At 50.8% G+C, this 25,022-nt stretch overlaps 2 protein-coding genes across 6 annotated transcripts; both read right to left on the bottom strand.

The window, feature by feature from the left end:
- Positions 1 to 594: 594 nt before the first annotated feature.
- LOC125707033 (serine/arginine repetitive matrix protein 1-like) lies at positions 595 to 11,803 on the bottom strand. Its single transcript, XM_048973894.1, is given in 27 exon segments — positions 595 to 979; positions 1,323 to 1,352; positions 1,354 to 1,506; positions 1,610 to 1,702; positions 1,705 to 1,755; positions 1,757 to 1,808; positions 2,385 to 2,407; positions 2,409 to 2,501; positions 2,503 to 2,632; positions 2,634 to 2,722; positions 2,725 to 2,768; positions 2,843 to 2,937; positions 3,098 to 3,144; positions 3,146 to 3,246; positions 3,522 to 3,608; positions 3,872 to 3,952; positions 4,049 to 4,091; positions 4,093 to 4,142; positions 4,145 to 4,302; positions 4,391 to 4,510; positions 4,668 to 4,841; positions 7,031 to 7,249; positions 7,440 to 7,534; positions 7,627 to 7,797; positions 10,507 to 10,629; positions 10,721 to 10,810; positions 11,663 to 11,803. Coding segments are annotated over 27 exon segments (2,541 nt in total). The 5' UTR covers positions 11,684 to 11,803; the 3' UTR covers positions 595 to 871.
- Positions 11,804 to 12,742: 939 nt separating this feature from the next.
- Positions 12,743 to 24,468, bottom strand: LOC125707032 (non-compact myelin associated protein). Of its 5 annotated transcripts, none has more exons than XM_048973893.1 (6): positions 24,276 to 24,468; positions 23,958 to 24,153; positions 16,032 to 16,140; positions 15,156 to 15,274; positions 14,637 to 14,721; positions 12,743 to 14,399 (listed from the first exon to the last, which is right to left on the bottom strand). In XM_048973893.1, exons 4-6 carry the CDS (start codon positions 15,244 to 15,246, stop codon positions 14,135 to 14,137), a joined length of 441 nt encoding a protein of 146 aa, XP_048829850.1. In that variant the 5' UTR covers positions 15,247 to 15,274; positions 16,032 to 16,140; positions 23,958 to 24,153; positions 24,276 to 24,468; the 3' UTR covers positions 12,743 to 14,134. The 5 variants fall into 5 exon arrangements, with proteins under 5 accessions (XP_048829850.1, XP_048829849.1, XP_048829846.1 ...); XM_048973892.1 differs by having other exon boundaries at positions 15,156 to 15,277; XM_048973889.1 differs by lacking the exon at positions 16,032 to 16,140.
- Between the last annotated feature and the right edge of the window lie 554 nt (positions 24,469 to 25,022).

Here is a 25,022-nt window from a genome sequence, read left to right on the forward strand (position 1 = left end):
AACCTTGCTCTCTTATAAAGCACACAAGAGAGAGAGAGCATGGCGTCTCTGGGCGCCTGCACAGCGAGCAGATCAGTGCAGGCTGAATGTACAGACAAGAAGCCCACTTTGCAGCCAAAAAGCTACAATGTACGACAGGGTGCTTCCTGTAGCGCGACAAGCCCGGCTGTCTGAGAGCAAAGTGATTAAAAAAAAAAAAGAAAAAAAAGCCAGTCGTTTTTTACAAAAACTTTTACATTTTCAAAAGATGAGGGATATTTAAATACATGTGAAATATACTCACACACACACACACAACAGCACAAAAAAGGTCAGCTGCTCCGTAACCGAGCTCTCAACTAAAAGCCAGACAGCCTCAGGGAAAATCAAATTATAAATTGGTTTTTTAATTAACATTGCCTTAAACAACCCCAAAAGGCCATGGCTGAAATGAAATTGAGCAGTTTCTTCACAAACAGGAAACAGCCACCTTTGAACCTGATTACATGTTACAGCTACATCCCATGTCTCCCATGTTCAAGAAGAAAACATCCAAGGAATAACCAGAGTGAGCTGCTGGCCGCTTCTGCCGTGGGGCGTCATGCACAGGGGTGGCTGCAGGCATGCAGAGTCTTTCCTGAACAGAGCGAATGAAACAAACCTGCACAAAACCCAGAGAGTCCATCGCATGTCTTAAAACACTGCCCCCCCCCCCCACCCCCCCCCCCAAAAACGATTACTAATCCACCCCTTGCTGCTATACAGAAAATACACAGCCCCATCCTCAAAGAGAAAACAAGAAAAATAACCTAAACAGACAGCAGTTTGTACATTCTAAGCTGAACCCAGTTAACAGGACAAAACAAAGTGGAAGGTGAGGAAGAGGAGGGTTTCATGACTCCGCTGGGGACATGTGGGCCTTCCTCATGGAGCGCAACGCCTTTTCCCTCAGGTGTCTCTCCAGCTCATCCAAGCTCTCCTCTACTTCACTGTCTGAATCCTTAAACAAAGGCAGCATTAGTTACGGCTCACCACACCACACCCCCCTCCCCACACAGTCTGAAAGCAGGCCGCTCCAGCCACCCCCCCCGAAGACCGGCCGAGCTCCCCGGCGGCTCTCCACGACAGTCACACCAACCGCAGGCAAACAAGAGAGACTCTTAATAATCTACAGTAAGGTCAAACCATCAAGGCAAGACAAGAGCGGTCCAGTCGAGAAACGGGTTCTGCCCCCGAAATGCAAACACCAGGAGACTCCGCCGCTGGGCATGGCCCCCGCCTGACAGTCCTGCCACCTGACAGAGCCCCTCCCATCATCGGCAGGTGGGAAGGCGAGACCTCACCTTTCTGGGATCGGAGTCACCGTCGGGCCCCCGCGTTGTCCGGGCCCCCAGGTCCCGCGTTGTCCGGGCCCCCGGGCCCCCGCTCCTTCTTGTGTTTCTTATGCTTCTTGTGCTTCTTCTCCTTCTTGTGCTTCTTCTCCTTCTTCTTCTTCTTCTTCTTGCCTCCGGCCTCAACGTCCGAGTTCTGCAGGGGGAGGAAGGCTTGAGCCAGTGACTCCCCCCACCCCAGACCCCGAGGCCACAGGAAGCGGCTCTCCCGGCCCCACGACCCAGGTAAAGCTACGCACCTTGGCAGGAGACGGGCTGGCAGAGCCACTATGGGCCTTGGTTGCCGGGGGCGGGGGGGAGGCGCTGGCAGAGTGCGAGGGTGACGGCGGAGGGGGGGCGGGGAAGGTGCCGCAGGACGCTTCCTGATCGCCGGCTCAGGGGAGGCTGGCGGGGGAGCGAGATGGCATCCGCCTCACAGGCTGGGGGCTCGGAGAAGTCCTGAAACACATGGGCTGCGTGAGAGAGCGAGCGAGAGCGAGAGAGAGCGCGAGAGAGAGCGAGAGAGAGCGAGGAGAGCGAGAGAGCGAGAGGAGCGAGAGCGAGAGCGAGAGAGCGAGAGAGCGAGAGAGAGAGAGCGAGAGAGCGAGAGAGAGAGAGCGAGAGCGAGAGAGCGAGAGAGCGAGAGAGCGAGAGAGAGAGCGAGAGAGAGAGCGAGAGAGAGAGCGAGAGAGAGAGCGAGAGAGAGAGCGAGAGCGAGAGAGAGAGCGAGAGCGAGAGAGAGAGCGAGAGAGAGAGCGAGAGAGAGAGCGAGAGAGAGAGCGAGAGAGAGAGAGCGAGAGAGAGCGAGCGAGAGAGAGCGAGAGAGAGAGAGAGCGAGAGAGAGAGAGAAGCGAGAGAGAGAGAGAGCGAGAGAGAGAGCGAGAGAGAGAGAGAGAGCGAGGAGAGAGAGGAGAGCGGGGGAGAGAGAGAGAGAGCGAGAGAGAGAGAGAGGAGAGAGAGAGAGAGAGGAGAGATGAGGAGAGAGAGAGGAGAGAGAGAGAGAGGTGGCATGTCGCCCACAGCCAGGCTCAGTACCTCTTGACCTTCTTGGGCTCGGGGGGTGCGGGACACACGGCGGATGGGCCTCTGACTCGGCGATGGGGAATGGCGCCGCTGCGGCTGTGGGGGTGAGCCTGGCGGTGCAGGGGAACGGGGCATCCCTGGGCGGCCTCCCGGCGGGCAGCAGGGGGCTGCGGCGGTGGCAGGGCGGCGAGGCCGACAGAGGCGGGGTGCCCCGGCGCTTTGGGGGTGGTGAGCCTCGGTGTTTAGGGGACCTGGAGGGTGCGACGCTTGGGTGCCGGAGAAGGCGAGGCCCTCCGCTTAGGGGGGGGCAGTGGAGATGGGCTGAAGCGCCTCTGGATGGGGGGGGAGTAGAACGCCGTGGAGACGGAGAGCGCCTGCGTGGAGGGGGGGTGGGGGGATCTGGGAGGGAGCAGCATGTATGAGGCGCTGGAAGAGCAGCTGAACGCAAACAAAGGAAAGATGAGGGACGTACCTGCGGCGGGGGGGTGGGGAGGCAGAGCGCCTCCTCCGAGGGGGTGAGGGTGAGCGGTGACGGCGGCCCGGCGGGGAAGGCGTGCGGCGTCTCCTGGGAAATGGAGGCGCAAAGCAGCGTGACGAACATGCAACACGCCGGCCCAGCTGAAGCAGCCGGACCGAGGCTCGCTGCGACAGGTACGTCTCCCGACCCAACTCCGCGTCCCCAAGTCACACACCAAGAGCGGCCTTTCCAGGCCCCCCCTTCATACCTGGGGGAGGCGTCCCTGTGCCGGCGGCGGGGCGAGGCTGGGGGAGGCCGTGCGGCGCTTCTTAATCTCGCCATTCCTGGCAGTGGCTGCAGGGCCTGCGCTCTGCCTCTTTGGCCCTTCATCCTCAGAGGATGAGGAGGACCCAGTGTCTGGGAAAAAAATTGTAAAAAACAATAAAAATCAAGGGGCAGGTCAAACAAGGTGCCCTTTCACAGCGAGGGCATAGAGAATAAGAAAAGGGGAATAAAACAGACACCGAGGTAAGCTAACATGTCAGGAGGAGACAGGAGCCGAGCGAGACGATGGGCCAGACCACTTCACAAACCACAGGGGGAGACGCCGGGCAAGACCAATGAGGACGAAAAGTTAGTTCAGAATGGGTGTGTGCAGGGAAGGTGGAGTACTGAGATAAAAGGGTCGTAACCTGAGGAAGACTGCTGATTCTGCCTGCGATACTGACGTCGCTGCTGCACAGAATCTGCTGTAGCCCCCTTCCCACCTTTATCATCCTCTGAAACGCAAAGGAGGCGTGGCTATTCAGTGCTCGGGAAACACGACGAGACGCAGACAACACCGAGTGCATCGCCAGAGCGCCAGGGTAAAGCTGCACAAGGCACTCGGCAAGCTCTACACACCTGAGCCTCCGGCATCAAAAGGCCACCTCTGCTTTCTTTGAGTGCCGCCCATTTACTCCTGCAGCGCACCTGCGCGGCTCACCAGGCAGACACGCCCTCTAGTGGCGGTCACAGCAGCACACACGCAACAGCCACCCACCTGACTCTGAGGGATCCGACCGTCGGGGTTTTGGAGCAGGAGACGGGGACTCGTTCTTCACACCTGCTTTCCGTTTAGACCCTGAGGTTCAGAGGGGACGGACAGATGTTTAACAGGACTGCTGTGGTGGTGCTGAGCCGCCAAGCAGCCAATCACAAGCTCCATCACCCTCCTTACCCGAGGACCTGGAGGGGGATACTGAGGCGCGGCCTCGCCGGGGTCCGGGGAGAGGCAGACCGGCGGCCCTTGGGCGGGGGGCTGGCTCCAAGATGGTGGCGTGCGCCCCGCGCCTCCTGGCGGGACTGGCGGGGGCCCCACGAGGCTTCCGGGGGGGTGTGTTAGATACACGCTTTAGAACTTTCTTTTGAGGAGACCGTGAGGAAGAGGATGAAGAGCTGCTGCCAGATGAAGAGGGGGATGGGGATCGCCTGCTGGAAGAGAGAGCATGGCATAAAGACACCGCGGGGATGCCGCCCTACTGGGCACGCTGGGAAGCGTGACATCAGAGCTCAGACTCACCGGCGGGCTGGGGAGCGGCTCCGCCGGTGTCTGGGTGCAGGGGGGGGGCGTCTGGGGGGGCTCCGGCGGCGCGGCGATGTGCGCCTGCGGGGACTCTGTCTCCTACGGGGGGAATAGGACCTGAGGAGAAGGAGCAGAGGAATCAGGCTGGCAGTCAGGGTCCATCTCTGCTGATGAGCTGACAAATAATGAGGAACACACTCAAAGGGACTAATTAAGCTGACGAACAGGAAAGTGGCCCCAGGTGCTGAGCCAGGGCTAAAGGCGAGCCGCCCACCTGGAGCGGGAGCGCGGCCGTCTGCGCGAGCGGGACCGAGACCGGGGCCTGTCCCGCCGGCCCTCCTTCTCCCTGTCCCGCGGCCTGGCCTTCTCCTCCCTGCGCGAGGACTTGTCTGGGGAAGGCTCCCGGGCTTCTGCTGCGGAGTCCGGCTTCACCTCCTTCACCAGGTCACTGCGAGGCAGCACATAAACACGCACACACACACCGTCAGCACAATGCTCAGCTGATACACCCTCTTAAATCCTCACTTAAAATGACTAATGCAAAAATTCTTACAACTATTTCAGATCAATTTTTTTTCCAGTCTTTTTAAAAAACAGTGATATATCAAAGGATGAGATGCATCAGTTCCAGGTGCAAGGAAAATCTTTGAGAGGCCCAGAGCAAAGAGGGAGATGTTTGCTGACCAAATTGGGCAGCAAACATCTCTAAATGCCTCTAATGGACGCCCAAACAAATAACCACAACCCATTTGTGAGATGGAATGTGAATCGACTTCATAAAATTCTCCAGGGTACTTCAACTCGGTAAGCTGACATCAAATGTCATTGTGAAAATTCACTTTAAATATGGAGTCAGTTTAGAAGACACTTCAGACTCCCTCAGTTTCCTTCATCATAAAGTGATTCACCCTTTAACCCTCTGGGGTCTTGGGGGAGGGAACACACTGTCACTGACAGGGGCATGATCACACATTTCATTCAGTATCAAACTTAATTCATGGTAAATAAATGATTTCTTATATATTTGTTTTGGCATTAGACTCATCTTAATCTTAGTGTGCTCTGTAAATATGTCAGATTAAAGTGAAGTTTGTAATTTGACATCAAAGTATAGACATTGTAAAATGCAGTTTTACACTTGCAGAAACATTATAGAAGTACATAGTAAGCAATGGTGGCAGTTTGATTTGATCCCAGATATCTGATCTCCAAAGTCTTGGCTACATGAAGATGACTAAATGGTGTAGTTGCAACATTCAGTTTGATAAGAAAAATCTAACTCACATCACTATTTCTGGGCTCCTGTCATTGAATATGTAGCAACTTATGTGTATGAATGAGCCATTGACACCTGGCCACATCCCCCTCCCTTTTTATGGCGCTGATGGGGATGTATCTGGATCGCGTTTCACCGCTGCGTTGTTCATCAAATTACCATGCGAATGCGGTTTGAATACACGCTAATGCGGCTATTTATAATGCGAATAGTGATCTTCAGGTGAGGGCAGCACTACACGCCCCCGATGCAGGTAGAACAAAGGTGACATGGTTTATGTTTTAGCCGATTTATCCTAATTTTAGAAAACTTTACTTCCAACAATGGACATTTTGAAAAGACAGATTACAGACAGTCAGCGTTTTCTTCATGTTTCTACATAAAGACTTCAGTGAGATATAAACTGAAATAGACGCAAAAAATATGCTGCATGGCCGACGGTGCACTCGACCCCAGAGGGTTAAACTGCGGAAAAGCAGCGGGGTGATGCTTTCTGACCTTTTTCTTGATGTACTTCGCTGAACTGATGTGTTTAAAAATGTCAATATTCCACAACGGCACTCATCTAGACAGCGACCGGCTCGGAGATTTACTAGAAAGCACCTTCCATCTATTCCTCAGCTTCCACTCCAGAGTCCTGCTGCATCGACTGCATTCCAACCCATACATTAAAAGTGCAATTTCTAAAACAGACAATAATTCAGACCATACAGTTTGTTGTTGGCCTCCACTAAGACTGCATGGGGAGAGGATACTGGCTGAGAGATTTCTGGTGAGAGTTGGCAGAATTGCATTAAATACATCTATGCTTCTTTTTTGTGCAAGACACCATCTTATGCAATTTAAGGCTGTGCATCGCCTACACCTATCCAGGGCCAAGTTAGTGAAATTCTTCCCAGAGACAGATGGCGAATGCAGGAGGTGTCACTGTGGTCCAGCCGCATGAGAACACATGAAACTATTTAAGGAACTTCTGAAACTACTTGAGGGTTGGTTCCTCACACCGGAAGTCAGTGAAGCCTCCCTCACTGTGGCAGTGGATCAAAGAGGTGACGCGTCTTTAGCGATCGAACAATGAGGAATCTGACAAATAGTTCAAGAAAAACTGGGTATTTTGAATGGTTTTGGAGAATCTTTGGGATTCCTTAGGAGGCTGGTGCCCAGGTATTCAGGTGCCGGTAATGAGTTGAGGCATTTCTCGGGGATGCCAGCTGGGACCACATGTAACCTGCATTCTGGCAGCGAGGTCCGAAACGTGCCTTCGTATTGAGTCTTACCCCTAAATCCCTAAACACACAGAGACCCACACAGAAGGGCTGCATCAGCACAAACGGCTCACTACTGCACAGCGGCATCCGCACCTGGTGGAGGAGGCCTCCTGGATGAGAAGTTTGGGCTTGGCACACTCCGACTGGTCCGGCTCGGGCGGGGCCTGCTCTGGGTTGCGGAGCTGGCTGAGAGGAGACGCCCCGGGCCCGGGTGCCGGGCTGGGTTTGCGCCGCGGTGAACGCGAGTGGCTTCGCTTCCGGTCCCGCTTGGCTGGGGAGCGTCTCCGAGGTGATGGTGACCTGGACTTCCTCCTGTGACCCAAGGATGCAGAAGCAATATTTAAAGAGAGACAAGAGCAACAAGACACACAGGAGCACTTGTGCTTCCTATAAATGGCCACCAGAGGCTCTTAAGAGTACAGCACAAAGAGAGAGACTTCTGGAGAATGTATTCCAGAGACCACTCAGAAGGATGTGATGACAGCCACAGGTGATGCCTCACCTCCTCGGGCTTTTGGACTGGTCCTTCTCCCGGTTCTCCTTAATATCCTTTTCGTCATCCATCTTCTTCAGAGAGGCCAGCTTCTCCTGCTCAATCTATAGATACCCATAAAAGCAACATTAGCCCCATCCAATCAGAAGCGTTTTCTGTTTACTCATTGCTGCCTCGGCAGAGGGGGCTACCTCACCTGCCTCTGTTTGATCTCCTCCTTCTTTTGTTCCAGGAAGGCAGAGGGGATGCCAGCAATGTTTTCCTGGGCGCTGAGCAACAGGGGCCAAAGGTCACGCATAAACTCACGAGCATTCTTCCCGTTCAGGAAGCCAGTCAAGTTGATCTGCATCATTTTGCTGTCTGGATTCTGCAACACAGACACAGGGGGACAAAGACAGGCACCCCGTTCAGAATGCGAGGCGAAGACAGCGTGGTTGGTCACAGGCTCTCAGCTGCCTACTGCCTCTTGTCTAGCCTGCCTGCCGTAGAAGACATCATTTTACCTTCCCTATCTCGCCTGTGAGCCTGCTGACCATCATGAGAAGGACCAAAGAGCCTGCAGATTCTACGGCAGGGTGAGCCCAGCTGTTTGCTCTGATAGCATTAAACCTGAGCATTTAGCTTGTCGGGACCATGAGTGGGCTGACACTAGCTTTCCACTGAGAAAAATAAAAATAAAACAAACAGAACTCTTCCTTGCATGCATTACAAGTTAAAAGAATTGCCTAGCAGTTTAAAGAATGCAGATGGAGATGGGTGTTTTAAAAGCTACATTCTTTCACACCTATCTGGCCAAGTACCTGTGAACCAAACCCTCGCACTGTCTGCTAAGAGTCTGGCTTGTACCCACCCCCACCCCCACCCACCCCCCCCTCCATCAAAGTCACTTTGTCTCTAAGCAACCAGATGCTCAGAACAGGGTGCATCGAGACCGACAAAGCAAGTACAGTTCCGGTGTCTTCCGGGTGTCCCAGGGGTTCTGGAGGTCTGGGAGCCTCCTGCAGAGAGAGACGTTTCCTGGGCTTGGGCTCCGCCTCCCTACTGCTTGAGACTCAACCACCTTGAGCTTAATCTTATACCATTTATCTAAATTGCAAAAAACGAACAAGCAATAATGAGTACACAAGCCATAAGAAAAGTGAAGATTGCTATTCATTTACTCTGAGAAAACAGCAGATAAGAGCTACCCTTTACCATTACATGTGCTGTCATTCATATACAGTCATGAAATCTAGATTCCCACAGCTCACATAAGCATGTGCTGAAATAGATATTCATTGCTTAGGCGTCTTCCTCCATTTAAGATGATCAAAGTATACCTGTGCTGTATGCCATCAAAGCCTTCACATGGATCAAAAACCTTCAAATATTAAGCAAAACATTCAGAAACAAGACTTAGGGGTGCACCGATGGTGAGGGAGGGGTACAGGGCCCATTCTGTGATCCTGAAAGTGTGCTCGGTGTACACAAAAGGCTGCCCTAACCAAAGGGAATTAACACCTGACACGCTTGCAACACGAGAGAGCTCCCAGAATGCAACAGTTGGTATGTATCAACCCCCCCATTGCCTGGCTGCTAGAAGAAAGAAAAGAACTGGAAAAAACAAAATGAGAGAAAACCCTACGATTTTGGACATCTAAGCTGCAAACAAATCTCATGGAAGATTAACTTAAATGGAGTTAAACTCCATCAAAAACACCACACAGTAAGAATCAGTAACTTGGAAGTGGACTTCAGGAAAAAAGCCGCGGAGGGACCCACAGTGAGAAACAGGCAGCCGAAACTGGACTCGCTTTAATTAACCGTTTAACTAGGCTGTCCTTAGACCACCATCTTCCAAAACGAATCACAGTAATGACGTTGAGGAAAGCCTTTGCTGGCAACGTGATGCCTTTTTATAAACATAAAAACTCACTGTTAGTATGGATGAGAACTTTTTAGTCATACAAAGGGAGTGTGGATAAGTCCGTACAAACATTTTAGCCCAACTCTCAGTAAATCAGATTAACTGAACAGACATCAGCAAAGTCAACTTTCAAGGGGGGGCGAGGCATACCATTCATCTATGCTTAAAAACAACTACAGACCACAGCACATGAAACCCTCTACTCCTGTAAGATGAGCATCGTCTGCCTACTATTCTGTTCAGCTGTTTGATCCATGGAATACATGTGCGCTCCCTTCCAAAGAGCTTATTTTAAAAAGGACGGGGAGCGAGACATCACTATCACTGCTGCGGGCAACACCATGAAATACAAAGTTAATGTCCCAGACAACCGTGTGCTGTAGGCACCACGGGCAGAGGACGCTGAAAGGCCTGGGAAGCAGGGCCCGAACAGAGAAGCTCATCCAATGCCGACCTCAAGCTATTTGGGCGATCGATCGGTGCACCCCTACCATTGACCTGAGATGAGACTTCAAACAAGGGGACTAAAATGAGAAAATGAAACCTACAAACAAACCAATGCAGTAAATAGTACTATCAGGCTGAATTGGGCTACTTTGTCTGTGACAACGCTGTTGCTTTTGAGAAAGTTCAACAGAATTTAATGGCTTTTACAGGCGTGCTACTTAGTGCAAAAACCCAGCCCTATGTACAGTCTTGTTCCTGTTTTTAAAAAAATGAAAATGTGAGACATGACAGTGTCTAAATGCTCTATTTACTGTCACGGGTTCCAAGCCCTGCACACAACTCACCTCCAAACAAATACTGCATCATCAAAGGAGTTGGAGCTCAGTGAGACCTAATTAGGTGTTGTTGCTATACTTCTGATGCAAGGAATAACATCCATATTGGTTCAGGCCTTTTAAATCATAAATCACATCATCATTAGAAAACTGCTGTCAAAGGCACTCTGTCACACAGAACAGTAACAATTGTTTTTGCAAGACATTTGCTTTCCCAATGTGTAGCTAGGCCAGTACGGCACCAGATGCAATCTCTCTAAGATAAATTACTGGAAGGTTTATCATTGTTACGGTTGCATCCTCATACCCACATGGTAAAGAACCATGAAGACCTACACTTCATCTGAACACAAGAGTAGAGGAGCAGATACAGGTTTGATGGCAGTACCTTCTCCTCCAGCTGGTTGAAAATAAACTCTATGACGACGTCATCCTCGAACCCTAAAATCTCTGTCACTCGCTGGGTGATCCAGGGTTTGATAACCTCCAGGTTCACCTTGGTCATGTCCACCTGAAAACCAAACAGGAAGACGGTCAATGGTTGGCGGCCCCGGACTACCCCTGATCAGGCCGGCTCGGCTCCGATCGGTCCGCCCGCTCACCTTCTTCTCCAGGCATTCTGCGAACTTCAGCTGCTTCAGGAGCTTCTTCTGCTTGTTGCTGAAGCGGTTATCCTGCTCTGCGCTCGTGCCCTGTGCAACGGACAGGCGCATTAAGCTCATACTTCTGCGGAAAACCCACGCCGTAGCCTGACGCGCACCTACCCGCAAACATAATTACAGCGTGGGGGTACGACGTAGGACACGCGCTCCCCTACGACGCACATTATACTCAGGAAAATAAGTCAGCCACTGAATAAGGTTCACGCGCGAGCAGGGCCCGGTGACGACCCCGCAATCTAGCCCATCCGAATAACCTCAACCATGTAACCCTAACTTAAAAGCCATCCGGATAACAAAACCCTGCAGGCGGCCCGACAAGATTTAACATAAAGGCCCCAGTGGCCTACAGCTACCGGGCCCTCACTGAGGGTCGGCGGATGGGAGGCTGAACAGCTGCTAGCCTTTAGCAATGTAGCACAATCACGGGGAGGTTAACATACAACGGGGTAAAACCGTAATGCAGCGCCTTTATACCGGACAGCGCCACGTTGGGACTATGAAACGGGGCACTGCTCGGAGTTGAGGGGTCGAGTTAGCTAGCGGGGATACGAGGAAAGGAAAGGGTTAGCCCACCAAGGTTGGGTGTACAGAGGGACCCCACCGGTATCGAAGGCAGCGCCTAGGCTGAAGCGGGCAAATATGGCCCGAGCTCCAGTAAGATACGCGGATTGGGAGAAAGAGGCCCAGGCGCCTGCTCTGTGCTCCTACATTGCCGCCATTTTCCCCCGCTCGCCGCGGAATGGCGCCGGTGTAACCCCGGCTCGCTGGCGAAAAAGCGCAGCATAACGGCTTACGCAAATACCGGAACGCAAAGCTAACAAAGTCTGAGCGAACACAGCAGCAGTAAACGAGGAAATAAATAGCGGCGTTTATGTTACTCACGCGGAAAAAGCCCGCGTCCATCTTCTATGCGAGGGGAGAACTGCGTGACGGAGGAAGAGGTGCCCGTAACCCAGAATGCAACGCGGCACACCGACCCTTTAATTCCACAGAGGGCCACTAAGTGGCGCTGCGGCCAAACAGGACGATTGCACTAAATCATGCATTCAGGCAATTTAAAGCGCCGATATTGGACACCTTCACGAATGTCCTGGTGATGCCACAAAACCGCGACCCTGACCAGGATAAGTTGTCAGAAAATGGGTGGACGAATCTCTTTTCGAATGAGTGAAATCACGTCTACTAAATTCTGATTTCAAATAAATCTGTTACTGTTTGCTTTCTTTATACATGAACTCGACGAAGCTTCATTCATCGTCACGGGCATCATATATCTTTTTTGTTTACAGTAGTTTAAGATTAAACATAATGAGAATGTATATGTCTAAGCTGGGTCCCTTCAAGTGAAAGCAGATACTAGGTGTATGAGGAGCTGCAGTGTAATTTCATTGGCTGACTTTAAACACAGATTGTTAGTTAGAATTGCGGCTCACGGTTTCTGACGCTTCTTTTCTGAGATACCTTGGAGGCCAGGATTTTTTTTCATTTCTAAGAGCTGTGAAATAATTATTTGTAAATGTGAGTTAATTTAACTCGCACAGGAATGCCAGCAGCAGAGCGCTTGTGCAACGGCCAAGGGCAGCGCCTGCCCTCCCTACCCCCATAGCAGAACGATGCCATTTAGGCCTGAAACAAATGGGTTTTTGTTTGTTTCTCTCTTTTTAACAAAGTAGGTTTTCATCATGCCACCAACAAGGCTGTTTGATAGTGCAGAATTACAGCATGGTGCTAAGGAAAGACCGGGATGGATGGCAGTAATCCTAGGGAAGACGTGGGCAGTTCCTGCAGATCACGTGGCCACTTTCCTCACCCCTGACCTGCAATGGCAGCGTGAACAAAAGCGCTTCTCTGACAGTGACGGAGACGAGCAGGTGTGGTGGCTGGGCTCACCACACTGGAATGTTCTTTTGACTTCTCTGTCCGTGTGATCACAGCCTGCTTTGCCAAACATAAACCACAAAATTTTCATGCAAAAGTTGCACATTTATTTGGGTCACCAGCTGGCCTACTATTGACATTTTTATGGGCCAATCAGTGACATTAAGACCAGTTTCATGAAACGGAGAACCAAACGTCATGTCATCGAACTAAGTAGGTAAAACCATGCGAAGCAAATTGTAACATGAATCCCAAAAGAAAGACTATTGGCACTTTTCGCCTGGCATACAGGAACTGAGCTGTACACGACTCGTACAGCAAAGAGGCACCAGTTACAGTGTGGGTCCAGCTCGCTTCCACTGCAGAAGGGTCGGCCCGGTAAAGGCGTTGCCGAGTTTGGAGAGCGACAGTGACGTAAAACCGAAGAGACGCTTATTTACTGTTCACACAGAGTGTATCATGATTCACTATGTGCTAATTTCTGCTAGCACGTCTGTGAGAATCGCCATCTTATGTTACCATCAAACACTAGTGGAAATAGCATTAGCTTGCATAAATATACCTTACCAAGCCATTCCGTTCAGCCATTCTTCAGTATTTTTTAAAGAAGGAGGTGCGATAATACTACTAATAAATAAATATACAGAATACGCATTTTTTTCTCTCAGATAATCCAGGCATATCAACGCAGAACACTCATATCACCATGCATTTTGATCCATCAGACGGCAGACATGTCAGCGTAGGTACAGCTTGCATAATTTGCAGTGGTAAACTGAGCTGTTCCACAAAGAGACAGTCCTTGGTGGCAGTGGGAAAGAGCCATAAATTTACTACTCAATGGCGGCTGAATGGGTAGCATTTCTGGAATGCATTGTTCAGACCTTCTGAGAGCATGACGACACTATCATTGTGTTGATCTTGTGTTCACAACAACAGTCTTTCATACTACGTACTGATGGTGGTGGTGATGTCCGCTTTGTGTTTGACAGCAGTACCAGCATCTACAAACATTTTCCACATTCTTAAGCCAATTCATCGCTGACATCACAGCAGAGGCGTCACCGGACGGAGATACACATGAAGACACCGCACAGACTATCCATACACTACATGCCAATTTCACAGACCCGAACGAACAAGTCAAACTGCTTACTAAGAGCTGTTACGTACAACAGTTCAGCGTAATGCACTATCTGACTACAACACACAGTAATTGGGTGAGTCTCCGATAAACATAATGTAAGAGGATGAGGAACAGGCCGGGAGGCACTTCTGCTGGCTCCGTCTCAGGCTCAGGATGAGCCTCTGTCTGACAGACCCAGACTGCAGCACCTCACTGCCTCACTGCCATCACGTCCTACCGCCGATCGCCCTCCCAGCCGAATGTGACAAGTTTGACTGAAGTCTCCTCTGCTTCTTCCCCCAGCCTATCCCAGCATCCTTTTTGTCCGAGGTCCCAAGTGCTGCCCTTGGCTACGTGTTCTCCAGCGGTGGGGCGTCATGCACAGCGGCCACCGTGGAGCCGCTGGTTGTGCTGTCCCACTCGGCGCCTGCCCCACCCATGCTGCTCCATTCAGCTCTGGGCAGACGGAAGCCGTTTTCTGCGCTGGTCTGCAACTGTGCCGAGCCGCCTATCGCAGGGCTGGCGGACAGGCTGTGTAGCTGCATATTGGTGTGCACCGTGGACGACTTCTTGGGTGGCCTGGAGCCTCGGAGCATGCGGGTCGCCTGCGTCCTCCTGTTCAGGGACACAACCGTCACACATGCAGACTGTTAGAAATCGCCGGGCCCCACCGGGCCCTCCGGGTCCATCCCTTTGCATTCACATTCTTCTTCCTCAAGAACCATTCAGGCTTTCATTTCCATATTTTGATATTACTTCTAAATATTAAAAACAGCCTTAGCCTACATACTGCATTCGATTAGCTGACAGAGACATGCCTCTGGTGAGAAGCACAGAACCCTGTGGCCTGACCTGTTGTAGGTCTTCAGAATTATCAGCAGTATGGTGAGAATGATGACGATCCCAATGACTATGACAGCTATCATGGCCCCAGAACCTGGAAAGGGAGAGCAGGAGGTCACAGGTCAGCTGAGCTCTGCTGTAATCTCAGCAGGTGACATTCATTTCTGCTGTGAGATCTCCTGCCTGCAGATGAAGCATGCACACACACAGCGAGGTACGCACTCGCATGCATGCACACACACAGTGAGGTACGCACTCGCATGCATGCACACACACAGCGAGGTACGCACTCGCATGCATGCACACACACAGTGAGGTACTCACTCGCATGCATGCACACACACAGCGAGGTACGCACTCGCATGCATGCACACACAGAGCGAGGTACGCACTCGCATGCATGCACACACAGAGCGAGGTACGCACTCGCATGCATGCACACACAGAGCGAGGTTCGCACTCGCATGCATGCACATACAGAGCGAGGTACGCACTCGCATGCCTGCACACACAGAGCGAGGTACGCACTCTGCATCAGGATCTGCCCGTGCGACTTGGTGGTGGTGTTTTGGGCAAGCGTGGTCAGGTTAGTCACTGGGTGGGGCGTTGAGCTCTGCATCCTCTCCAGGCCCCTGTAAAGGCCACCCCTGCTAAACATGATGACAGGAAGTGCTTGAATTAAAAGTATGTCAGTATGGTACACAGCATGCAGTACACAGTACGCAGTACACAGTAAGCAGCACACAGTATGCAGTACACAGTATGCAGCACACAGTACACAGCAGTACAGAGTACACAGGCAAATTAGAGATGCATATTCTTATGCTTGCCAGGCTCACATTGATGAGGAGGAAATTTGTGATTTCTGCTGAAATACGCTGTCATTGAAGGAGACTCGGAAAGAACAGGGAAAAGCCGTGAGTGTGGATTTCACTTTGGCAGAGCTGCCGGACAATATTATTTATATTCTTACAAACAGGATAAATGAAAAGAGCAAGAGAATAAAACAGATGAAGCTGTGAAATATAACACTGAAAAAAAAGATCTGAAATAAAAATCACTGGAATATCATCACCATGAAGCAGTAGAACTTAAGAAAGAGCTTAAATACAGAGACAGAGAGGGGAAGGGCGGGGGTCCAATCTTCATTCGGGGGGAGTAGTCGAAAAGACGGAGGAAAATGTTAAATCTACAGTTCGGGACATGCTTCAAGCAGCATCCTCTGAAAGGGATCCTCAGACGGTTATTTCAGGAGAAGAAGGGGCCCATCAGCTTGGAAGGTTCCCAGAGGGGGGAGGACAAGGCCAGACACCAAGAGCAAAACCTATTAGATTCCCCTCCAAAACGGCAAGAGATGTCCTGTGGAACGGCGCCAAAGAGGAAGGAGTATCTCAAAAATAATACCTTCTGCATCAAGGAAGACGTGACATTAGCCGATAAAGCGATGCATAGTCGCTGGGGGACATTGGTGGTGCAGATGAGAAGGAGAGGATTCTGGGTACTTTATAGGCAGCTGGGCGTTTGTAAATAGAAAGGAATTAAAAATTGACTGAACGTTAATCCTTTTTTTCCATAATGGATGTTCAAATATTGCACAATGTTTTGTTGGACATGCATGCTTCCTTTATGTAACCATGATAAGGAGTGTGTGGATTTTTACAATTAGTCATAAAGGCAGTCGATAGTCCTAATGTTGTGAGAACAGTTATAAAAAGGTAAGTTGGAGTTCAGGGTTAGGGGGTTTTTTTTTATGGCTTTGTGTCTATTTTAGTGTCACTTAATGTCCGGGGTATAAGAAATCAGTTTAAAAGGGAATCATTGTTCTAGTAGTGTCAAAAAAAGGTGGATGTGAGCACAGGTGAGTCCACCTGCCGGACGTCTCCTCCTGAGGCACCTCGGACGCACATCGGACGCACCTCGGACGCACATCGGACGCACATCGGACGCACCTGGGACGCACATTGGACACACATCGGACGCACATCGGATGGTGCCGTCACGGCCAGAAGCCAACCTGCACCGATGTTTCACCCCTATAATCCCAGAACATCTTCAGGTGATGGAGCAGCGGTAGAGATGTCTCCCTGCAGGCAGCCCGAGGATCCTTGCTTTCCCCACGCTTAGTCTTTTCTTCTGAGCCAAAGCTGAAAACTCCCTCATTCTACCTCCTTCTTCAGAACCTTCTTCAGCTTGAGGACTGCAGTCCCCATAATCTGCTGGCTGGATGTTCTAGCGAAGTCTCTGCAACTAACTTCCACTGAATAAGTGAAGACCCCCCTCATTTGTGAGCACACAGCTGCCAGTTCTCTCTACACCTCCTTCCTTCTCCTGAAGGCAGCTTCCATTCCCTCTTGCCATGGAATGGTCAGTTTAGCCCAATGACTGTCCTAATAGAGGTGGATCAGATTACATTGCCTGGCCGTAGCGAGGTCATAGTAATCCCAGGTGGAAAAGTCAGCTCTCATGTTCCACTGCTTTGTCCTACTGCTCTGAGCCTCGTCCCGTTGCCCAACAAGCGGAATCAGTCGCTGTGATGGTACCCGGCTGGCGAGGTTTGTTTCCATGATTCCAGAATTTCGCCTAGCTGCAATACTGCCTTGCATTCAGACAGGATATGACGCGAGATCATGTTATGGAAGTCGCAGTGCTGGCAAGTCTGGCCTGAGTTCCACAGACTGGGAAGGCTGTCATATGTGGCCCTGATAAGGAGACCCTGCCTCGCATGGGGCATCTTTCCCCTGTCCGCCCCCGCGATGGTCCTGTTGGCCACATCCTCCCAGGCTATCCAGCTCCCTAGCTGGTATTGGCTCACAGCTCTGATGTTTCAGCTCTCCGCTTCAGATGCAGAATTTTAGTTCATACGGGAAATTCATTCAAGTTTCTCTGATGTAAAATTTTGGTGGATTTAGAGGGGAAATGACGTCTGGTTCTCATGTGGCAGTAACTGGTCAGCAGGGGTGGCTATTTTGAAAAGTTGATTTAAAGGGCAGATTCATGGTCATCAGATGGATATGGAGGGCCGGTGGATAGTTCCTCAGATTAGGGTTGGTAATTTTCATTTAATTCTCTTTAAAATTTATGCCACCAATACTAAACTGAAGAATAATCTTCTGTTTTTTAAGAACTGAGTGGAAAGTTAATCTTGTACTATGTAAGATTCCTGGTGCAAAAGTGGTGTGGGGGTGATTTTAATGCCTAAATATGTGTTTAAGGACTGGAGTTTTGGTTTTTTGGAGACGTAAATCTCCCGGCTTGGAGCGGAACAGATCAGTCTAAACAATCCCTTCTAGATTGTCGGTTAACATCCAGGGTGTGCGAGATAAAACTTACTCTGTACACACTGAACTGGCTGTTTTAATGGACCAGAGGGCTATTTCACTTTGGTCTGGAATAAGTGGTTCTAATACTGTTAATCATATTTGTAAGTACTGGAAATTAAATAAAGTTTAAAGATATTACATTAAAAGCTCTTGATTTAAGTACTGGAGACGTGCTGCTGCTCGTACTTTTGGGCATTGCTGGGGAATGATGAAAAAAGTTTGAAAAAAGTACCAAAGCTATTAAAAAGGGAAAATTAAGTGCTGAAGCTCAAAAACTAAAATTACTAAAATAATTGATGACATAACAAATGTCTATAGAATGGATTTTAATGAGCAGTAACTGACTTTATTATCCATCCATCACTCTAACCGTTTAATCCCAACCGGGGTCGCGGGGGGGGGGATGAGCCCATCCCAGGAACAACAGGCGCAGGCAAGAACCAGATCTGGGCAGCCGCCAACACAGTGCAGGGAGCCACACAGTCACACGCACACAATTACTGGGCCAACTTAGAGTCGTCGATTTAACCTACCACACACACTTTTGGACTGTGGGAGGAAACCCATGCGAACACAGGGAGAGCGGGGGGGTCGTCGGTAAGATCTGAGGGGGGGGTCGTCGGTAAGATCTGAGGGGGGGGTCGTCGGTAAGATCTGAGAGAGAGTGGGGGGGGTCGTCGGTAAGATCTGAGAGAGAGCGGGGGGGTCGTCGGTAAGATCTGGGGGGGGGTCGTCGGTAAGATGTGAGAGAGAGCGGGGGGGTCATCGGAGAGAGCTGAGAGAGAGCGGGGGGGTCGTCGGTAAGATCTGAGAGAGAGCGGGGGGGTCGTCGGTAAGATCTGAGAGAGAGCGGGGGGGTCGTCGGTAAGATCTGAGAGAGAGCGGGGGGGTCGTCGGTAAGATCTGAGAGAGAGCGGGGGGGTCGTCGGTAAGATCTGAGGGGGGGGTCGTCGGTAAGATCTGAGAGAGAGCGGGGGGGTCGTCGGTAAGATCTGAGAGAGAGCGGGGGGGTCGTCGGTAAGATCTGAGAGAGAGCGGGGGGGTCGTCGGTAAGATCTGAGAGAGAGCGGGGGGGTCGTCGGTAAGATCTGAGAGAGAGCGGGGGGGTCGTCGGTAAGATCTGAGAGAGAGCGGGGGGGTCGTCGGTAAGATGTGAGAGAGAGCGGGGGGGTCATCGGAGAGAGCTGAGAGAGAGCGGGGGGGTCGTCGGTAAGATCTGAGAGAGAGCGGGGGGGTCGTCGGTAAGATCTGAGAGAGAGCGGGGGGGTCGTCGGTAAGATGTGAGAGAGAGCGGGGGGGTCGTCGGTAAGATGTGAGAGAGAGCGGGGGGGTCGTCGGTAAGATCTGAGAGAGAGCGGGGGGGTCGTCGGTAAGATCTGAGAGAGAGCGGGGGGGTCGTCGGTAAGATCTGAGAGAGAGCGGGGGGGTCGTCGGTAAGATCTGAGAGAGAGCGGGGGGGTCGTCGGTAAGATCTGAGAGAGAGCGGGGGGGTCGTCGGTAAGATCTGAGAGAGAGCGGGGGGGGTCGTCGGTAAGATCTGAGGGGGGGGTCGTCGGTAAGATCTGAGGGGGGGGTCGTCGGTAAGATCTGAGGGGGGGGTCGTCGGTAAGATCTGAGAGAGAGCGGGGGGGTCGTCGGTAAGATCTGAGGGGGGGGTCGTCGGTAAGATCTGAGAGAGAGCGGGGGGGTCGTCGGTAAGATCTGAGGGGGGGTCGTCGGTAAGATCTGAGGGGGGGGTCGTCGGTAAGATCTGAGGGGGGGGGTCGTCGGTAAGATCTGAGAGAGAGCGGGGGGGTCATCGGAGAGAGCTGAGAGAGAGCGGGGGGGTCATCGGAGAGAGCTGAGAGAGAGCGGGGGGGGGGCAAACATGGTGAGAAAAACTTTTTTTTTTTTTTTTTAGTTTAGAAGACTGGACTTAGAATCACTGGGCATGTTCATGGCGTAAACATTACTGAGAAGGTCTGCCTGTGAATATGAGGGCGGCTCGTTCAGTATGAGGCTCAGTATTATGAATTTTTATCCATATGATTGAAAAGGGGACTAGATACTATTATTGATGAAGAACAGTATAGATTTATGAGAGAGACATATTAGTAATAATATTAGATTCGTTTTTTTTTGATTGATTGATTGATTGATTAGAATAAGTAGGCCTGTATATCTCTGTTTTGTTATGGTTATTGATTTTATTTAAGCATTTTACACTGTCAGCCATAGGTTTATGTTCAAAACGATTCAGCCATTTGGTTAGGAATTGCTCTATAACGCCGTCAGAGCCTGTATACAGGCTGCAGTAGCTCTGATGAGTGTCTCTGGGTTATGTACCATGTACAAGGCACCGTCACCCCTCCTGCTTCCATTAGTGCCTCAGATTATGCCATTAAAAATAATACACATTAAAGATGATATTTTCAAGGTATAGTTCCGTGGTATTTAAATGGTCTCGATCAGCAGGTCGCACACAGGTAATGAGGCTGTTAAGGCCACGGCTAGTATGCAGACACTTCCCACAGTCTCCGGTTTAGAAATGAATGTGGCCAAATGTGTGTCACTCCCAGGTAGGGAGTGTAATGCTGTAGAATTACAAAGCATCCCTGTCAAAACCTCTGTGATATTATACATAAGGATGAAAGACAAGGTATCTCTTTGGTTATTAACGGGCAGCTGGGAGCTTCGTCACTGGATGCTAGGTCCTCTTATCCAAATGGGATAGGGTTCCGAGGTTAGAGTAGGCGCCCCAGAGAGATCTTACCGACGACCCCCCCAGCTCTGCAGGTGCCTCAGGAGCCGCGGAAGAATAAGATTTTATACGGCACCATAAGCTGCACTCTTTGGAAAACCATGTTTTGTATGGTGGCCTAGAAGTGTTAACTTATGAAACGTTAAATAATACATTTGAAATAAATTTGCTCATTAAATTCAGAAAGTGATAATATGTGGCACACATTCCCAAAATATTAATTGAATTCAATGGGTGGCATAGAATTTTGTTACAGCATAACAATAAAATTGAAAAATTGCCAGTTAAATTGGCTGATTTCCATAAACAGGCTTTGCTGACCTGGACATCAGCATCTTTGCTAGTTCCCTGTGTGTGTACCACGCTAAACCTTCCCCCTTCACTATTCCCCTGTGTGTGTACCACGCTAAAGCTTCCCCCTTCACTATTCCCCTGTGTGTGTATCATGCTAAAGCTTCCCCCTTCACTATTCCCCTGTGTGTGTACCACGCTAAAGCTTCCCCCTTCACTATTCCCCTGTGTGTGTACCACGCTAAAGCTTCCCCCTTCACTATTCCCCTGTGTGTGTACCACACTAAAGCTTCCCCCTTCACTATTCCCCTGTGTGTGTACCACACTAAAGCTTCCTCCTTCACAATTCCCCTGTGTGTGTACCACACTAAAGCTTCCCCCTTCACTATTCCCCTGTGTGTGTACCACGCTAAAGCTTCCTCCTTCACAATTCCCTTGTGTGTGTACCACGCTAAAGCTTCCCCCTTCGCTATTCCCCTGTGTGTGTACCACACTAAAGCTTCCCCCTTCACTATTCCCCTGTGTGTGTATCACACTAAAGCTTCCCCCTTCACTATTCCCCTGTGTGTGTACCACACTAAAGCTTCCCCATTCACTATTCCCCTGTGTGAGTACCACACTAAAGCTTCCCCCTTCACTATTCCCATGTGTGTACCACGCTAAAGCTTCCCCCTTCGCTATTCCTCTGTGTGTGTACCACACTAAAGCTTCCCCCTTCACTATTCCCCTGTGTGTGTACCACGCTAAAGCTTCCTCCTTCACAATTCCCTTGTGTGTGTGTGCCACGCTAAAGCTTCTCCCTTCACTATTCTCCTGTGTGAGTACCACACTAAAGCTTCCCCCTTCACTATTCCCATGTGTGTACCACGCTAAAGCTTCCCCCTTCGCTATTCCCCTGTGTGTGTACCACACTAAAGCTTCCCCCTTCACTATTCCCCTGTGTGTGTACCACACTAAAGCTTCCCCCTTCACTATTCCCCTGTGTGTGTACCACACTAAAGCTTCCTCCTTCACTATTCCCCTGTGTGTACCACACTAAAGCTTCCTCCTTCACAATTCCCTTGTGTGTGTGTGCCACGCTAAAGCTTCCCCCTTCGCTAGTTCCATGTGTGTACCAGACTAAAGCTTCCCCCTTCGCTAGTCCCCTGTGTGTGCATCATGCTAAAGCTTCCCCCTTCGCTAGTCCCCTGTGGGTGTATCACACAAAAACTTTCTCCTTCAGTATTCCCGTGTGAACCACACTTAAACGTCCCTTCACAATTCCCCTGTGTGTGTACCACAATAAAGCTTCCTCCTTCAGTATTCCCGTGTGAACCACACTAAAACGTCGCTTCACAATTCCCCTGTGTGTGTACCACAATAAAGCTTCCCCCATATGTGTGTACCATGATAAAGTCTTTATTTATTTGGCAGACATTAAATAAGCTTTTATCCAGAACAGTATACATTTTTGTTAATAGAGGGTCTTTGCCTACCCTGCAGTTGGAACTGGCACCTTGCGATGACAGACCCAGCACGATAACCCACCACCCCACATTCAGGAGGCTGGCACTATGCACCGATGTGGCCCTTACCGCATCACCACTGTACAGCTTGAGCGCTTTAAACGTCCAGCTTTCCAGGAGGGAGGGTTGGCGATCATCGGCCAGGCTAATGAGTAGTCAGCTGGCTTCAGCACAGACGCACACCTCCTAAGTTACAGCGTTCGTTGGCTCGACAGTGTTTGCCAATTTGTGGACAGAATGAGGTGGTTATTGCCAGTGTACAGAGCTTGCTTAAGGGGCGGGTCGCACTCTGGGATAATCGCTGAGATGGGGGCAGCTCCTATCGGACCCCTCCCACAGGGGACAGAAAACGCAAATGGACAAATAAAACGTGTGAAAGCGCAGGTTGTGTAAGTCGTTAAGAATCAGGAACTGGATCAGCAAATTAATTACACCATGTAATCATGGTTTGCTGAGTCGGAGTAAATCCCAACACATGTGGGCAGCTATGGGAAGAGCCGGGAAATACCTGCATTGTGTTTCAGCCTGACAAACTGTGACAGCTGCATTTGGACCAGAAGCTTAGTCCTGGCTGCCTCTGAAATGTCACTCAATGCCCCGTCTCACAAATAAGCTGAGGACGGCCACCTCAGGCAGGATAACATCGTCCCTCACACCAGCTGTCACGTGAGGTCATGTGACTGAACGGCTTCCTATGACAGCATACGCGGAATTGGCTTTAGGTGTTTCCGAAACCTCATAAAACTACAGTTATTAGGAAGAATGTAAAGTATCCCTGTGAAAAATCACATAGGATACAGTGATATATTTACTTATGCTAATGACGCTTCAAACTCCCGGTCACGTGGTTAGAGATGTATGGCTGGGGGGGAGCAGGTGACCCGGTGGTAACCGTAGAAACCCCAAGCTGCTCTGCACTCAGAATCAATATTTGCCTGCCAGCTTTTATGGCCAGTGGGGGCGGCTGCTAGGTCCGGATTTTCACCTGAGCATGAAGCGCTGCCAGGGGTAGCTGCTACGCCCCTTTCCTCAGCTCAGTCGCATTTTCCAGATCACAGAAGAGGCCTCATCCTCTAGAGACGTCACACCCTTATGCAAAGGAACACGTCCTCATACAGCGCTAGTTGTCACCACGCGTGATTAGCAAGCCGCTCTGCTAAGAGTGAGCTCTGGGAATTCTGCCTTTATATCTCTGCCGCTGCCCAATCAATAGCTGATGAATCCCTCCCCATGGAGAATGCCAGTTGACATGGTGGATTTCACCATGTGATTTTTAATAGAACTCTCAGCCCTCTCCAGCTGTTTAATGGCCTCAGACGTGGCATTTACTAACTTCTTTATAAACAACATCCCCCGTTTTCTTACTTTCGCACTCGATCCGCAACAATACTCCTTTAATGACGGCACCCAGTCGTCTGCTTTGAGGACTGGATTGCTCCACCTTAGCTGTCAGGCACTAGGATGGAAGGTATACCTGAATGGCGTCCAGCGGCAACACCCAGAGCCAACAGCTAGACGTTCGGGGTCCTGGACTCAGCAGAGACAGCCCACGCCGGCCCCCATCCTGAAGCCCAAATCGGCACACAGCTCCTGTCAGCTCTCTGGGTCCACCTGGAGCCCCCGGTGGCCCCACCTTCCACAATGCCTTCTAGGTCTCCTGTTCAGTTCAGCTGTGCTGGGAAAATGGACAAGAGAGCTCAGAGAACTGGGTGAGAGAAAGAGATTGAAAGAGAGAGAAAGAGGGGGAGAGAAAGAAAGGGAGGGAGGGAGAGAGAGAGAAGGTGCTGCTTACCTTCCCAGGAACCCGGCTGCCATAAACTGCCCGATTAAGCCTGAAATGCGGAACCTGGAGGAAATCTGCCTGGTCAGAAGGGTCAGGGAGGGGGCAGCTTCAGAGCGAGAGAACAGAGAGGGGGAGTGTGGAGCCGACGCCGAGGAGCCAAACAGTCGCACTGCTGCCGTACTTCCCCGCTCTGACACCAGCAGGTTTTTCTGGTCTGTCTGGGCTCAGGGGCGGGCCGGGACAGCTCAGCGAGAGGCTTCCCCGTCACATGGGCACGGCCACGGCCCCCACGCCCTCCGTCCCGGTCCCAGCACCCCCTGGTGTGCAGGGGATTTCCCATTCATATCCTGTATGCTCAATGGGGGGGGCGCATGCAGGCGGGGATGGCTGGTAGGCTGCTTGTGAGTAAGGGGAACTCAGCACGTTTCTCTAAGGCGTGTTTCTGTAATTTATAGGTGATCTTACTGCACACTGCAAATGCATCAAGGTGCTTAAACTCCCACAGACTCACTTCCCCAAAGGCTAAAGTTCCCTACAGATCATGTAATGTTACTAGAACAAATACAGGAAGAGCGGCCGGCTGGGAGCAAGCAACTCTGCCATCAACTCCTCACAGAGTCTCTCAGTTTGCCATGGTAATGGACTTTACCCCACCATGTGTGATCAATCTCAGGTAGCCCGCATGGGGGGGTGGTGCCCCTCTCTCCCAAACGAGGGAATCACCGAGGCCAAGGAAAAGAGCCCAGGATCCGTCAC

This window comes from Brienomyrus brachyistius, chromosome 14, assembly GCF_023856365.1.
Source record: "Brienomyrus brachyistius isolate T26 chromosome 14, BBRACH_0.4, whole genome shotgun sequence".
In the NCBI taxonomy this organism is placed as follows: domain Eukaryota; kingdom Metazoa; phylum Chordata; class Actinopteri; order Osteoglossiformes; family Mormyridae; genus Brienomyrus; species Brienomyrus brachyistius.

What these genes read in the sequence shown, in the direction of transcription:
- LOC125707032 (XM_048973889.1), bottom strand. Translation starts at nt 15,246, where the DNA reads ATGCAGAGCTCAACGCCCCACCCAGTGACTAACCTGACCACGCTTGCC. An exon ending in CGGGCAGATCCTGATGCAGA is followed by an intron (nt 14,722 to 15,155) that starts GTGCGTACCTCG and finishes CTCCCTTTCCAG; the next exon opens with GTTCTGGGGCCATGATAGCT. An exon ending in ATTCTGAAGACCTACAACAG is followed by an intron (nt 14,400 to 14,636) that starts GTCAGGCCACAG and finishes GTCCCTGAACAG; the next exon opens with GAGGACGCAGGCGACCCGCA.